This window comes from Megalobrama amblycephala, linkage group LG17 (assembly GCF_018812025.1).
Source record: "Megalobrama amblycephala isolate DHTTF-2021 linkage group LG17, ASM1881202v1, whole genome shotgun sequence".
Classification (NCBI taxonomy): Eukaryota; Metazoa; Chordata; class Actinopteri; order Cypriniformes; family Xenocyprididae; genus Megalobrama; species Megalobrama amblycephala.
The window spans coordinates 35,507,389-35,523,022 of NC_063060.1; the positions used below are offsets into that span (position 1 = coordinate 35,507,389).

At 36.9% G+C, this 15,634-nt stretch overlaps 2 protein-coding genes across 6 annotated transcripts in view; one reads left to right on the forward strand and one right to left on the reverse strand.

The window, feature by feature from the left end:
• The first annotated feature begins 183 nt into the window (after positions 1-183).
• Positions 184-10,516, forward strand: plxdc2a (plexin domain containing 2a). 2 transcript variants are annotated; one of them, XM_048164569.1, is made up of 13 exons: positions 184-593; positions 1,810-2,033; positions 2,118-2,285; positions 2,363-2,432; positions 3,141-3,263; positions 3,354-3,472; positions 3,583-3,682; positions 6,737-6,832; positions 7,089-7,170; positions 7,279-7,339; positions 7,427-7,616; positions 9,219-9,379; positions 9,813-10,516. In XM_048164569.1, the coding sequence occupies exons 1-13, from the start codon at positions 506-508 to the stop codon at positions 10,038-10,040; spliced, it is 1,710 nt and encodes a 569-aa protein (XP_048020526.1). In that variant the 5' UTR covers positions 184-505; the 3' UTR covers positions 10,041-10,516. The 2 variants fall into 2 exon arrangements, with proteins under 2 accessions (XP_048020526.1, XP_048020527.1); XM_048164570.1 differs by having other exon boundaries at positions 2,118-2,258.
• A 2,253-nt stretch (positions 10,517-12,769) lies between these two features.
• myripa (myosin VIIA and Rab interacting protein a) overlaps positions 12,770-15,634 on the reverse strand; it is a 30,244-nt gene continuing 27,379 nt past the window's right edge. For 3 of the 4 annotated variants that reach the window (XM_048163217.1, XM_048163214.1, XM_048163215.1), the window contains 5 exons: positions 14,123-14,308; positions 13,881-14,042; positions 13,278-13,376; positions 13,120-13,180; positions 12,770-12,911 (listed from right to left, as the gene is read on the reverse strand). In XM_048163217.1, the coding sequence (XP_048019174.1) occupies positions 12,898-12,911; positions 13,120-13,180; positions 13,278-13,376; positions 13,881-14,042; positions 14,123-14,308 (522 nt within the window). In that variant the 3' untranslated portion in view covers positions 12,770-12,897. The remainder of the gene's footprint in view (positions 12,912-13,119; positions 13,181-13,277; positions 13,377-13,880; positions 14,043-14,122; positions 14,309-15,634) is intronic. The other variant, XM_048163216.1, reaches the window with a different exon arrangement.

The following is a 15,634-nucleotide window of genomic DNA, read 5'->3' on the forward strand; positions in this document are numbered from 1 at the left end:
TTTTTTTTTATCTTCAGTTGATTTCATCTAAGGCTATGGCTGAATTCAGTTGTAGCTCTTGTGTTTCTGTTTGTCTCTTTTTTCTGTTTCTTCTTTCCATCAGTGATTCTGCTTGTTAACAGTGTTGTGAATGCTAAGAGGATTCTATAAATAATATATAACGATTTTGTGGCTCAGATAAGGTCAAGTCCTGGTTTATTTCTTTGCTTTTGCCTGACATTGCTATGTCCTGCTTGTGGCAGATGTGGCAAACAGACCGGTCCGCCCAAGTGCCATCATTCCACACCACGTGTGGCCCAAATCATCATACCACGCGTGGCAGACGTGGGTCAGATTTGGGCCGTCACAAAGTTGCTATCTGGTACGCACGTCACTGGACAGTCTCGCGTGGGTGTGTTCGGAGCTGAACGTGCCGGATTACGCGCGTCGCTCGCGTGCAGTTCAACATCTTATTAGGGTTCTCCCTCGATATTATTGTGCAAAGACAATTTAAATGTAGTTGGTTATGGCACTACCGGCAGGACCACATATTTTCTTCGGGATTTTCGCAGTTATTCAGGTTAAATTTACCCTTCAGGAATTGCCATCTAATGGTAAGTCATTAATTTATTTAGCATGTTTTCATTTCGTCGTCAAAAATATGGAATAAGAGTTAATGTGATTCTGAATTTAAAAATGGTATTCTCACTTCACGTAAACTGAGGTAAATTAATTACTAATGCAACGCTTTACTCACAAATGTTGCTTTTGAACTCACTGGCAAACTAGAAAGATTAATTTTCATGTGTTAAATCTGCACTTAAAAGCATTATCTGTGGCTTTTAATACTGACTAGGTCTCTTATTTTTTATTGGGTTAAGGGCTTTGTTTCATTTTATGTTACGACAGTTTGTACCGCACTTTGGATCAACGTCTGTCTTTAAATTTGCTTCAAAAATAAATGTTGAAATTTAATTGAAACGTTCCAGCCCTATTAGTAAATCTACAATGATTTAACCTAGAAGATAACAATGAAATATGTGTAAAGTATCTCAAAACAGACCACCTAGATACTTTGTTTAGCACCATACAAATGACTTAATTCAGAAATTGACTGTATGAATTTTTATTTTTATTTTTTTATTGATTTCCTATATTTTTGAGATCCAGACCAAAAAAAAAATCTAAAATAATTTTTACCCTCATATCTTTTTACTCATCAAGTAGCTACCCATGCAGACCATTTTTTGGCACATGCCTGCTCACTCTACCCTGCGATCTCTGTCAGCATGTTGAAAATAAATGTGACAGACCAGAGGGCATGTCACTTAGTTACATTGCCAAACAGGAAAAGAGTGCACCTTTGTGCATGAGATGAAGGATTTCATCAGGAAGCTTTTATTGCATGATGTTCTGTCATTAATAGCAGATTAGATTGGAGATATTATAGGTGTAGAAGTAATGTTGGCAGAATTCAAATGAGAAGGACAGAGGAAAGTGTTACCCCAGTCAAAACACTGCCCTGCCCTCACACTCTCCCCGTCCAGCACTATGAGGAATTCTGAGCATGTTTCACCCTCTCCTGTGAAAGAAGTACTTTGGACACACTCCTGTCACTGCAGGATGTGAGGAACTGTGTTTATTTGCATTACGGGTCATTTGCATCCATCGACTCCCACAGCTGCTAAAAATCCTTGTCAATGTTACATTCTTCAGTTATCAAAACAGCTAAAAGTAACTTCTGTTTTATCTGAAATTTATTACTGAATCTCTTTGCATAGCAACACTGACAATGCATGTAAAATGGTGTGAATAATCTTAATTCATCAGGTGTCTCTCACTTCACCTTTGAGAGGCTCTCCAAGCAAGAGAGTGCTGGTGTAAACCTCAAGCTTTACAATAAAAGATGGAGGAGATGGATGCTCTCGTCCAAATCTGTGGAAGAGATCAATCAGAACCAGGATCTGGAGCGCTATGAAATGCACAGCAGATTAGATTCAGAGCGCTTTCCTGACGTTGTGACAAACGACAGTCATGACAACTTATCCATTAAGGTGAGCATCCAGGATTGTACTACTGTATCTCATATATATGTTCTCATATACGCATCTGAAATAACATGTATATTTGTTCATCAGAGAGATATGGATCATGTCTACTACACATCCAAATTCTATGGGCCCACAGACAGTGCAGGCAAGGATTTGTGGGTAAATATTGAGCAAATGAACATGGGAACAGTTCATGAAATTCTCTCCAACACACATCGACAAACTTTGGTACGTCAGCTACAAAGTTTTCTTAAGGTAATTTTTGGAACTGTCACTCGTTTTTGTGCACATAATGAAATTTAGTTGAGTTGTTTTTGTTTTGTTTTTTCTAGAAAGTGAATCTGTCCTTCGATTTCCCTTTCTATGGACATTCATTGAGGGAAATACATGTTGCAACAGGGGGTAAGTCCAAAACAAATGAGTGATTTTTTTTTTTTTTTTGATTTTAATATTTTTTACAAATATATTTTAATTTAACTTTTTAATATTTTTTATATACATACATATATATATATAATCTTAAACATGACACCGATTTCCAGTTTTACATTCTAATATGCTGATTTGGTGCTCAGAAACATTTCAATGTTGAAAATATTTAATTGAAATCATTTTTTTTGTAACATTATAAATAGGGCTGCACGATTAATCGCATGCTATTCTCACGCGCATTTCGTCAGTAAAGCCGGTTCCCTGATTACCGCTAAATCGCCATCACCTGCTTTCAAATGAAGCGGCATTTAATAGACGGAGCCGTAGGTCACTGAAAAGCCACGCAATATTGCGTTCATATCGCAGATGAATCGCCTGCGATAATGAACGCGATATTGCGTGGCTTGTCCGTGAACTACGGCTCCGTCTATTAAAAGGCGCTCCGTTTAAAAACAGGTGATGGCGATTTAGCGGTAATCAGGGAACCGGCTTTACTGACGAAATGCGCGTGAGAATAGCATGCGATTAATCGTGCAGCCCTAATTATAAATGTCTTTACTGTCACTTTTGATCAATCCTTGCTGAATAAAAGTATTACTTTCTTTTAAAAAAAAATCTTATTGACCCCAAGCCTTTGAATGTTAGCATATATTTTACATCTATTTAATTTCTATTCAGGTTTCATCTACACTGGAGATGTTATCCACAAAATGCTGACTGCTACTCAGTACATCGCTCCCCTCATGGCTAATTTTGACCTCAGCATCTCACAGAATTCAACAGTCATGTACTGTGATAATGGTAAAAATGGAACAGACTTATTTGCTTGCATTGTAGAATGTGTTATATTTATTAATTGGCTGTATTATTAATCTACTTCCTTTCTGTTAGGCACAGCTCTTGTTGTGCAGTGGGACCGTGTGTATCTCCAGGATGCATTTCATCTCGGCAGTTTCACCTTCCAGGCAGCTTTATACAACAATGGAAGAATCACCTTTGCATATAAAGAGGTTGATTTTTTTTTTTTTTTTTTTTTTATACTTCATGGATTTTACAGCTGTCATCACTTTAATGGTGTAGATGATGCAGTGTTTGATTGTGGGCATTCATCCGCTTTTAGGTTCCCACTGATACTAGTAAGATCAGCTCAGTGAATCATCCTGTGAAAGTCGGGCTCTCTGATGCATTTGTGGTCCTCCATAAGATTGAACAGCTTCCCAGTAAGTAACTCTTCTTGAATAATACTTCTCTTTGCATATATTTTCTAAATTGACCTGTTAATTCTGCCTTCAACTGTGTTATTTTAGTATTATTTACATACTGTCATAGTATTTATTAATATTTTGAATTAGCTTTTATTTTTATATTTTCAGTTTTCTTGTTAATTTTATGTGATTTTGTCTTTATTTCCAATATTTAATGAACCTGAGCTATAACATGAGCTAACAATGAAGAGTTGTATTTTTTATTTTTTTTTTATACAAAGTTCTGTGGCGTACTCTAGATGGCGCAGGCCGATAGCGCCTTGACTCACATCACACAGCTGATTGGTTTCTGCAGTATCAATAGCCAATGAGCTCGCTGATCAACTTTCAAATACTCAGAGTCAAATACTCAGGGTCAGAGTCTGTTGTAGCAGTTTGCAGCGTGCTTTCAAAAAACCTCCACCTTCCCCAGCTCCACCTGTATAGATCTGCTACGGGTAATTCATGTATGCTACTGTACTGCAGCAGGCAGCATGTCGTGTATATTGGCGGTAACAATGCTGCCTTTACATGCAATCAGAAATGTTCTACTTCCCACTTCTGAAATCGTGATTACGAGCTTGTCGCATTCAAGTGCTTTGTTGTTGGAAAGAACAGGAATCATGTAGGACACCAGGTTTATTCTTGCTTATTTATTGGGAAAATCTTATTAAAGCCAAAATTATATTTAGCATCCGATTCATTGACAATCCTATAAACATTAACCACGCTATCTAGACCAAGACAGAACATATTAACATTGTCATATCCAAACACTCAGAGCGTTGTCAAGACAGAAATTAGCCAACATTAAAGGCCGATTTATACTCGCTCTTCTCCGAGTGCTCCGCGCCAGTTTTTTCAAGTATAGGTCTCTGCGGAACAAAAGAGGGGCGTCTCCCAATTTTGGGGTGTTTTCTAACTGAGAGATGTGTTTATAACGATCCAACCAAAAAAGTACGGAAGCCGGGATAGGCGTTTTTTTTTTAAAGTATGGAAGCCTTGAAAGGCCATTCATTATTATTTTATTTTTTTGCTTGTTTTCTTATGATCACAACTACTTTTTTAATGTTTAGATCCCGAGAAACAATTATGCCGAGATAATGAAAAATAAATAAAATATTGCTGCATGCTTGACTTCCGTAACAGGGAAACTATGCGTTTTTCCCGAGTGCCTGCCTAGATATATGGAAACATTTTACTATAATACATTCATTTATTTTGAAGAGTATTAACTATTTTACAGGACCTGTAGCTTATAGCTCGAGAGGGTGAAATATATGATTTATGCAAGTTTTATTAGCCTACTCCGTTTTTTTATTGCTAGTTATTTATTTATTTATTTTATTATTATTATTATTATTATTATTATTATGCATAAACTAGACTACGAATTATAATGACACGGGATGTAATTTTGTCACAGTATGGCTATATAGTCTATATTTTATATAGACAAATAGTCATTTGTCTGAACAATCGGCGTCATTGGGTTGGACATGGGGTGAAAAAATACTATAGTAATTGATAGTAAATAGTGTTTTTGAACCAGTAAATTGTAGTATACTGTATATTATAGTATTTACAACACTTTGTTAATGAATGCTACAGCATAGGCTGTAGTATACTTTAGTTTTTACTACAGTAAACTGCGTGTATTGTAGTATAATATAGTTTAAAGAAAAACTTAGTAGCCTACAGTATTGGGTAACGTAATTTGTTTATGTTACTATAGTTGTTATATTACCACAGCAATAGCCTATATAATTACCACAACAAAATAATTTAAGTATGGTTCAAAAACACTATAGTATTTACTATAAATTACTACGGTATTTTTTCACCTCTTCACCTTTTTCACCTCAAATAGTTTCTTAAGGCTAGATCGCCTTAATAATTAATGCTCTTCGATATGAATAACGCAGAAGAGCAGGCACGCGACCAACAGCCTATTTTATTTAATCTCTCACATGCCAAATTTCACGTGCATAGTGTAAACCTTTGTCATAAAAGCTATATATATAAATAAATAAATATATATATATATTAAAATGACATAACCACTGCACTATATCATTATAGCACTATGTCGGCGAATACGTAGGCTAGACAGTGCTTGTAATATAATTAACTTTAATTTTAAGTGTAATTGTTTTTTATAGGCTATCAACCACACAGAAACATATGACTGCCTCAGCGTATATTGTATAAGTAGCTATAAGCTTTATATGCATTAATGAGACTACTTACTGACCTTGTGTAAGCTTTAAAAAAAATTTGTTAACCTGAAATGATGACTCTGAACCCTTTAAACTTTATAATCATTTTATTGACCACGGACACTGTAGCCACAACCTAATGGCAAAACTAAAACAAATCAAGTGACTAACAGATACATCAAATAGAATAGCGAATGTTAGCTAATAATAGTTATCGCTAGAAGTGAGTGGAAGATTGCTTGGAGCTTTTTACAACAAGCTAGCAAGCTTATTCACACAAAAGAAACGTTAAACAACTGTTAAACAACTTAAACAATACACTTACATTCATATACAATACATATCCCTTATTGTTTTTCCGGAAATCTCCCACTCGATTTGAGCAAATCAGGTAAAGAGGTTGAAAAACACCTATTCCAGTGTGACAACACCCCAAAGTTGGGAACCGCCCCTTTTTGTTCCGCAGAGACCTCCTTCTCAGTTTTTTGACCCGAGGGAGGGGTTCTAGCAGAACAATCAGAGCGCTTGCGGTCCGCATAGAATTGACGCGTTGTTACATTTTTGAAGAGGTGCACGACACGTCAGGCTACGTCGTAGGCTACGCATAGCCTCGACGCAGAAGTATAAATCAGCCTTAAGAATAATAAATATTGTAACAAATGCATTGCTTATTGTCAGTTAATGCACTAACTTATTATACATTTATATTTTATTTCAGCTTTATTTCAAATAATGAAAATTATTTTTAACAGTTTTAGTTAACAATAATGATAATGATCTTCCATTCTTTTGTTTTTTATTTTCATGACAGATGTTCGAAGAAGAACAATATACGAATATCATCGGGTAGAGCTCTTAAAATCCAAGATCATGACCGGCACTGGTGTTGAGATGCTTCCTCTACCAAGTGAGTCTGAACTGCTGACAGATCTAGATTCAGCTTAGACCGAATACACTTCATTCACGGAAAATAGTGGTGCTTAGAAAGTTTTGTTAATATTTTCCCCTACAACCAGGACTGATATTATTCCAGTACTGGCATTGTGTTTAAAAGATTCTGTAACTGTTGTTTTCCATGTTTGACTTCAGTACATTTACAAAGTAGTACCCATGTCTTTCACTTCTTTGTTAAAACGTTGCTCTGTTCCTCCTCCTGCTGTCAGCCTGCCTTCAGTTCTCCAGCTGTGAGATGTGTGTTACGGCTCAGATCGGATTTAACTGTAGTTGGTGTAGTCGCTTACAGAGGTATACGCTTGGTTCACTTGTATTTTTGATGTGAAAAGCCAGATAGATACAGTGCAGTGTGCTTCAACTCTACATTTACTCAACAGCTGCAAATTGTTTCTTCTCCAGATGTTCCAGTGGTTTTGACCAGTATCGTCAGGACTGGGTTGACAGTGGGTGCTTAAGTGAGGTGAATATATATATATCATACATATATATATATATAAATCGTCCAATGTCCCCCATTTTTACTGACTTGTTGTGGATGTATTTTAAGACAAAGAACCAGAGCTGTGACAGAAAACAGCCCATCATTAAAAGCAGCACTCCAGCGGTGCAGACAGGAGTCACAGCAGTATCTCTAACTACAACAACATCAACAACCACATCAGCCTCCACGCTCACCACCAAGATCACCAGCACACCCTTATTCATAAGAAACCTTCCTACCAGCTTCCTCACTGATGGTATGTATCAGTTTTATTACATCATGGAGATCATTGAGAGGTTATTTTTTCAACTGTATGCCTTGCTTCCAAATGAGGTCTCCAAATGAGACCAATTATAAGAGCTATAAAACCCAAAAAAATAAATAAATAAAATCAACACCTGCACTGCTTCTTCCTTCAGGCTATAACCTTTTTCAACATGGCACTTAATCCATAATGCAAAATTGACCTTTCATCTGCAGAACAAACTTCCAACATTTGTATCTGTACTTTTGGTTTCTGTGCTGCATGTTACTTTGAAGTTCCTGAAGCAAACAAAGCTTCTTAAATGCATAATTTACCCAAAAATGAAAATTCTGTCAAAATCTGTCATCATTTACCACATATATTTTGAACTGGCCTGTTAATTCTGCCTTCACAAGTGTTATATTAGTTCCTTGTAAGATGGTGAAAAGAAAGCTTCTTAAAGGCATAATTTACCAAAATATTAATTCTATCATTTACTCACCCTAATATCGAAATCTGAATGATTGGGCGCCCACAAACTTACTGTGTATTGAGATTTTTTTTTTTTTCTTTCTATTTTTCTATTTTCTTTTCTAAAGATATTTCTCAAAATATCTTTGTTCATATTCCACAGAAGTTTTGAAATTATATTAGTATGAGTAAATGTTTTGGGGTGAACTGTGCCTTTAAGCCTTAAAGGGATAGATACTTCACCCAAAAATGAAAATTACCCCCAGCGCATCCAAGATGTAGGTTATTTTTATTCTTCAGTGGAACACAAATGATGATTTTTAACTCCAACCGTTTGAGAACCGTCTGTCAGCCGAATAATGGGAGTGAATGGGAACTTGGATCAATAAGGGTCGAAAAACCTTGCACAGACAAATCCAAATTAAACCCTGTGGCTCGTGACGACACATTGATGTCCTAAGACACGAAACGATCAGTTTGTGCGAGAAACCGAACAGTATTTATATCATTTTTTACCTCTAAAACACCACTATGTCCACTCGCTTAGTGTGGTCTGATCGCGCTCTGACAGCGGCAGTGATGTCTTGCTCTCATTGAAGTATAAGCACGAGACATCACTGCCACTGTCAGAGCGTGATCAGACCTCACTAAACGAATGCTGAACGCAGTTGGACATAGTGGTGTTTTAGAGGTAAAAAATGATATAAATACTGTTCAGTTTCTCACACAAACCGATCGTTTCGTGTCTTAGGACATCAATGTGCCGTCATGAGCCACAGGGTTTAATTTGGATTTGTCTATGCAAGGTTTTTCGACCCTTATTGATCCAAGTTCCCATTCACTCCCATTATTCGGCTGACAGACGGCAATGGTTGGAGTTAAAAATCATCATTTGTGTTCTACTGGAGAATAAAAGTAACCAACATCTTGGATGTGCTGGGGGTAAGCAGATAAACATCAAATTTTCATTTTTGGGTGAACTATCCCTTTAATACAATCAATCAGATACTGCAGCAAAGCCCAGAACACCCTGACATTGTGGCATTTGGGCAAGTGCCACTCACATTTCTTTTGGAAAACGTAAAAATGTAGTTGTAATTGATGTTCTTTACAAACTGGTGTAAATATCCTCTTCTCTTTCAGACTCTCAGATGGAAATTACAGAGAAACAGCGAGAGGAGCAGATGCAGACCGGTCTGCTCATTGGCATCCTCGTAACCATGGTCCTCATGGTGGTTGCTGTGTTGGCCACAATATACATGTACTACCATCCCACTTCCAGCGCCAGTCTCTTCTTCATAGAGGTGAGCTTTAAAGGGGACATATAATGCCCCTTTTACAAGATGTAATATAAGTCTCTGGTGTCTCCAGAATGTGTCTGTGAAGTTTCAGCTCAAAATACCCCACAGAAAAAAGCACAACTGTTTTCAACATTGATAATAATACAAAATGTTTCTTGAGCACCAAATCAAAATATTAGAATGCTTTGTGAAGGATAACGTGACACTGAAGACTGCTGACAATTCAGCTATTTTAATATTTCACAGTATTAATGTTTTTACTGTATTTTTGTCAAATAAATGTAGCCTTGAGCAAAAGAGACTTCTTTCAAAAACTTTTAAAACATCTTACCAACCCGAAGCTTTTGAACGGTAGTGTATGTATATAAAACAAGCCTTCAAATGTAATTATTTGTAGGTGCTCTGAAAATGTTGTCATTTTGTTCTTGATATCTAGAGACGACCAACACACTGGCCTGCCATGAAATTTCGACGTGGTTCAGGACATCCGTCATATGCAGAGGTAGAGGCAATGGGACAAGACAAAGAAGGATTCATCATGATGGAACCTAGAGACAGTTTTCTTGTGTCAGACAGGAGAGAGAGCTTGTTTCTGACGGACCAGAGGGAAGGATTTATTGTTGCTGATCAAAGAGAACGTTTCCTGATCATGGAGCGCCGCTAATGTGAATTCTGTGGTTTATGAATTAGTTCCTCTGTTTTTGAGAGGAAGTTGCACTGGCTGCTGGGATAAATGTGGTATTTGTTTAACCTTATAGCAGGGAGTGCTACAAATGTGAGAGATCTATTGCACCATCACACCAAAGTGCAATGTAAACAATGTGGACACATAAACGTTTTTCCAACCCAGTGACGCCAATGGAATTGCAGTGCTCAGGAAAAAACCTTCACATTTGAGCTTTTCATTTTTCTCTAAAGGGCTCCTTCTTTACCAGGGCCCGATCATGTTTCTGGGATTTGCTCTTGTTGGTGCCCCACTTCAAACCAGATGGGTCATTAAAGCCTGTGTATTGCAAACACCTCATAGAACTTCCTGTGTTAAACAGGGAAGACTGAAGGATATATGTATTTATGCAACATAAGTAATACCTTTTTACTCTTGTGTAACTGGTCGCAATAAATCCAAATTCTTGTGGATAACTCTGGATAACCTAGTTGTTTTCAATGAGGTACAGTCATAAAGAAAAATCCTTCAATAGTTCTTTGAAATGATCAAGATGATCAAACTCAGAAAACACACACATGCACATCCAAGGCAATCTCAATAAAGGAATAGTTCACCCAAAAATGAACATTTTGTCATCATTTACTCACCCTCATGTTGTTCTAAACCTGTATGAGTTTCTTTCTTCTGTTGAACACAAAAGAAGACATTTTAAAGAAATGTGATAATCAAACAGTTGACGGTAGCCACTGACTAAAAAAATACTATGGAAGTGAATGGCTACTGTCAACTGTTTGATTATTGACGTTCTCCAAAATATCTAAAATAAACTCCTACAGGTTTAGAACAACTTGAGGGTGAGTAAATGATGACAATTTTGGGTGAACTATCCCTTTAACATGCCTCAGTCCTCATAATATCTGTGTGCTTTGAAAAATGTATTTTAAATTGTATATTTTACTCTGAACAACTGAAATACTCCCAACCAGAAATATAGATCTCAACAACTGAAATTATATATTGATGATTTCAGGAAATGAACACCATAAAATTGTTCAGGTTATATAAATCTACAAAAAATGTACTATAATTTAAATATAATCAAACTAAAAAATTCCATTTATTAATTTACACAGATCATTTACACATATACAATAAATCAATGTCTTTACAATAGCTTGTAAATCTCTCTATTATCAAATCTAACACCATAAATTTACACTATCAGCAATTATAAAGTTTCATGTTCTGCATGACTGTGATTCATATAGCTGACACATGGCTAGAATAGTCTACTATAAATCCGACAGAGAAATCATGTTAAAAAAAAAAATTAATGCAGGAAATATTTGGTCAGATGTGCAAAACATTGCCTGCATCCGAAATCACATACTCTCCTACTATATGCAGTTGGCGAAAAACATTATGTTGGAAAAGAAGTATGTCCGAATTCACAGTACTCATAAAAGAGCATTCTAAAGTGTGCATACGATGGACACTTTACTATCCCATGAGGCCACAGGAGAGGAATTGTGAGGGGCAGTGAAGCAACGCAACTGACGCTAGTAGGTCACATGATAATGACAACATGGCGCATGTAGTACATACAGATTACATTCATACTACACACATTTATACTTTGTAGAACGTACTTTGTTACCGGTTGGTACGCAATTACTTATTCAAAATAAGTACCTACCTACTCAAAAGAGTATGCCATTTCGGATGCAGTCATTGTATATATCTATATCTTGTGAGTGAGAAATTAAAGGGATAGTTCTTTCTTTCACCTGTGAAGCATAAAAGATATTCTGAGAAATTGTCCATATCATGGAAGTCGATAGTAACCAAAACAGTTTGGTTACAAACATGTTAGGGTGAGGGTGAGTAAATGATCACAGAATTTTGGGTGAACTATCCCAGTACTTCCAGTTCCAGAATTTTTTTTAAAGGTTTAATTGAATGATGAGTTTGATTCACAGTAATGGTCAAAATGCCAAAACAAAGCTCAACATCTTTGTGTAATTTCACAACTTACATTCACAGTAACTATTTCTAAATAATTCAGACACTAGTATAGAGAGAGGTAATAAAGCAACCTGATCCAAGAGTTATTTGTTTGTGTAATATGGCATTACTGCATGAGCAATACATGAGTCTATTTGAATCTATCCCACAAGAGTTTATAAAAGATTTTCTATGAGCCATGAGCAAGGCACATGTGATCAGTGGCTTTTTAGGTATTAAGTTATTTAAAGGGTTAGTTCACCCAAAAATGAAAATAATGTCATTTATTACTCACCCTCATGTCGTTCTACAGCCGTAAGACCTTCATTCATCTTCAGAAGACAAATTGAGATATTTCGATTAAATCTGATTTTGAATCTGCCAGCAATGGTACTTCCTCAGATCTCCTATCAAACGGCTAAACTGCTGAAATCACGTGACTTTGGTGCTCCGAATCACTGATTCGATTCGTAAAGCTCAGAAGCAGTGTTTTGAAATCAGCCCATATAGATATTGTTGAAAAGTTGTTATTTTGATTTTTTGGCGCACAAAAATGTTCTTGTCGTTTTATAATATTAAGAAAGAACCACTGAACTCACATGAACTGATTAAAATATGTTTTAAGTACCTTCTTGGATCTTGAGAGAGAAAGTACCATTGCTGTGAATGCAGGCCTCACTGAGCCATCAGATTTAATCAAAACGTCTTAATTTGTGTTCTGAAGATGAATGAAGGTCTTAAGGGTGTGGAACGACATGAGGGTGAATAATAAATGACATTATTTTCATTTTTGGGCGAACTAACCCTTTAAGTTTGCGATGAAGCTTGCCGACGTCTCCTACAATCCTCTTTATGCTTCTTTATCTGAAATGTATAAAATGGGAGATTCAAATCATTGTCAGCATCAGACATCTTCGAATATATGAATCCTTTGAATATTAGACATTTAAAGATTAAGTGTGTAATTTCTGCAGAATTTTAAATTAAGACGATTACACATTTCACCTTTAATTACACAGGCAACATCTTTCAATTATATCAATTGTAAGTATTGATTATGATTAGCTTTTACCATGTACTGGAGGTGCCGGCAGTCGCCTCCTCAGTTTCCGAGATGAGCCGATGGTTTGTGTCTAAAACAAAAATATTATGACAGTTATAGTCATAATTAGTCATATGAGCATGTAAGAATGTCTGTATAAATATATTACTTAAATATGAAGACAATACCTCGGTTTTTACAGTGTTGACCTTGGTAAATTGTGTCTGTGGAGCTACATTAAGACCTGCATTTTTCAGAGCCGCAATTCTTGAGGAAATGTCTGAAACCTGGAAAAAAATAGCACAGATCAAGGCAAGCAGATATGAAAATGACACAGTATGTGTACAGTAAAGCTTTGCAGATGTAAAATGTTATTGCTAGTACTTCTACATCGACTTGTAGATGACCCTGTATAATTTGCTCTTCCACTTCTTCTGAATCATTTTCTGGTTCAAACATATATGGCTGAATTAAACCAGTATTTGCACTTGCCATCATGTAGCATTTACTACAGTAAAGTTGAGCACGTGTATCAGGTCTGAGCTCGTGTGATTGAATGGAGGCGGGGCTAATTAGCATATTCATGAATCTGCGTATACTAAATGAAGCAAGCTTGTAGATTTACATTCAAGCTATTGTAGGAAAAATGTTTAAAAAGTCATTGTGGTGATCAAAGATTGCAACACCTATATTGCTCATTATCTCAAGTGTTACTGTGTCTTCAGAGCTATGAGATGCTGCTGATGAGATTCAGAAAGAGAGAGAGAGCACAGCGTCCAGGCCGAACGCACCTGGAGCTCAGACTGCTGCACCTGGGCTGCTGCAGAGGCCACCTGGTCCTCCAGATGAGCGAGATCTCTTTCGGTGGTGGATCCACTGATGCTGCGCGCACACTCCTCCAGATCCCCCAGTTCAGCCTCAAGCCCGTAGACTGTACCTGCCGCCACATACACCTGCACACGGTGAAATGAATCAGAATAAACTGAGAAGCGGTAGTGGTGTGAGAAATGTTAATCTCAGAAACAGTGCATACATTCTCCTCCAGTCTGCTGAGCTGCTCATCCAGTCTTCTGGCTTCGGCAGGGGGAATGCTCGAGAGGTCACTGTGGTCCGTTTGGCTTTGTCCATCTCCCACGGATCCGTGAATCAGATCCTCAGTGGCGTTCAGTACTTTCAGCACCTCGGAGGTGATGCTGCGCAGTGATACGGCCGAGTACTTCTGTTCATGATAAATACATAGGAAGGACAGATAGGTACTGTAAACTTTACACACTAATGTTCACGTACGTATATGAATAAAAATGAATGGGGCATAATGTCACACCTACAGTAGCACAATGTAGGGCTGCACAATTTTGACAAAATCATAATCACAAAGTCAATTATTTCAGTTTATATTGTAATCACCGTTATTAATATTGATTAATAAAACTGAAATTAAAATATGTTTTTGTATGGGCCAACTGCATGCCATATTCTATTAGATGTGGGCTACACATCAACTAAACGGTCAACTTCACATTGTTCTACCTACAGTAGCAGCAGGAAAGCATCTGATATTTAAATAGTAAATAAATGATATGCAGAAAGCGAGCTAAGAGTGTTTTTTGATTAGTAAAGCTGGTACTCGCTTCACTTGACATGAGCGTTGGAAAAACCTGTTATAACCAACAAACCTATGAACACTGTACAGTGAATCACTTTATGGAATTTATGGAAGCCAATTACCACCATTTAGGGAAAAAAGATTAATATTAATTGAGACAAAAAGTCTAGATTATGATAAAAAGTAAAAATTATTAGATAAAAAGTCAAAATTATGACCTAATATAACATAATTATGACAAACTTTGACTTTTTGTCATAACTATGACCATCTCATAATTTCGACTTACAGTGGGTACGGAAAGTATTCAGACCTCCTTAAATTTTTCACTCTTTGTTATATTGCAGCCATTTGCTAAAATCATTTAAGTTCATTTTTTTCCTCATTAATGTACACACAGCACCCCATATTGACAGAAAAACACAGAATTGTTGACATTTTTGCAGATTTATTAAAAAAGAAAAACTGAAATATCACATTGTCCTAAGTATTCAGACCCTTTGCTGTGACACTCATATATTTAACTCAGGTGCTGTCCATTTCTTCTGATCATCCTTGAGATGGTTCTACACCTTCATTTGAGTCCAGCTGTGTTTGATTATACTGATTGGACTTGATTAGGAAAGCCACACAAAAAAATTCTGCTGCACTTAAGGTTCCTAAGAGCACAGTGGCCTCCATAATCCTTAAATGGAAGACGTTTGGGACGACCAGAACCCTTCCTAGAGCTGGCCGTCCGGCCAAACTGAGCTATCGGGGGAGAAGAGCCTTGGTGAGAGAGGTAAAGAAGAACCCAAAGATCACTGTGGCTGAGCTCCAGAGATGCAGTTGGGAGATGGGAGAAAGTTGTAGAAAGTCAACCATCACTGCAACCCTCCACCGGTCGGGGCTTTATGGCAGAGTGGCCCGACGGAAGCCTCTCCTCAGTGCAAGACACAT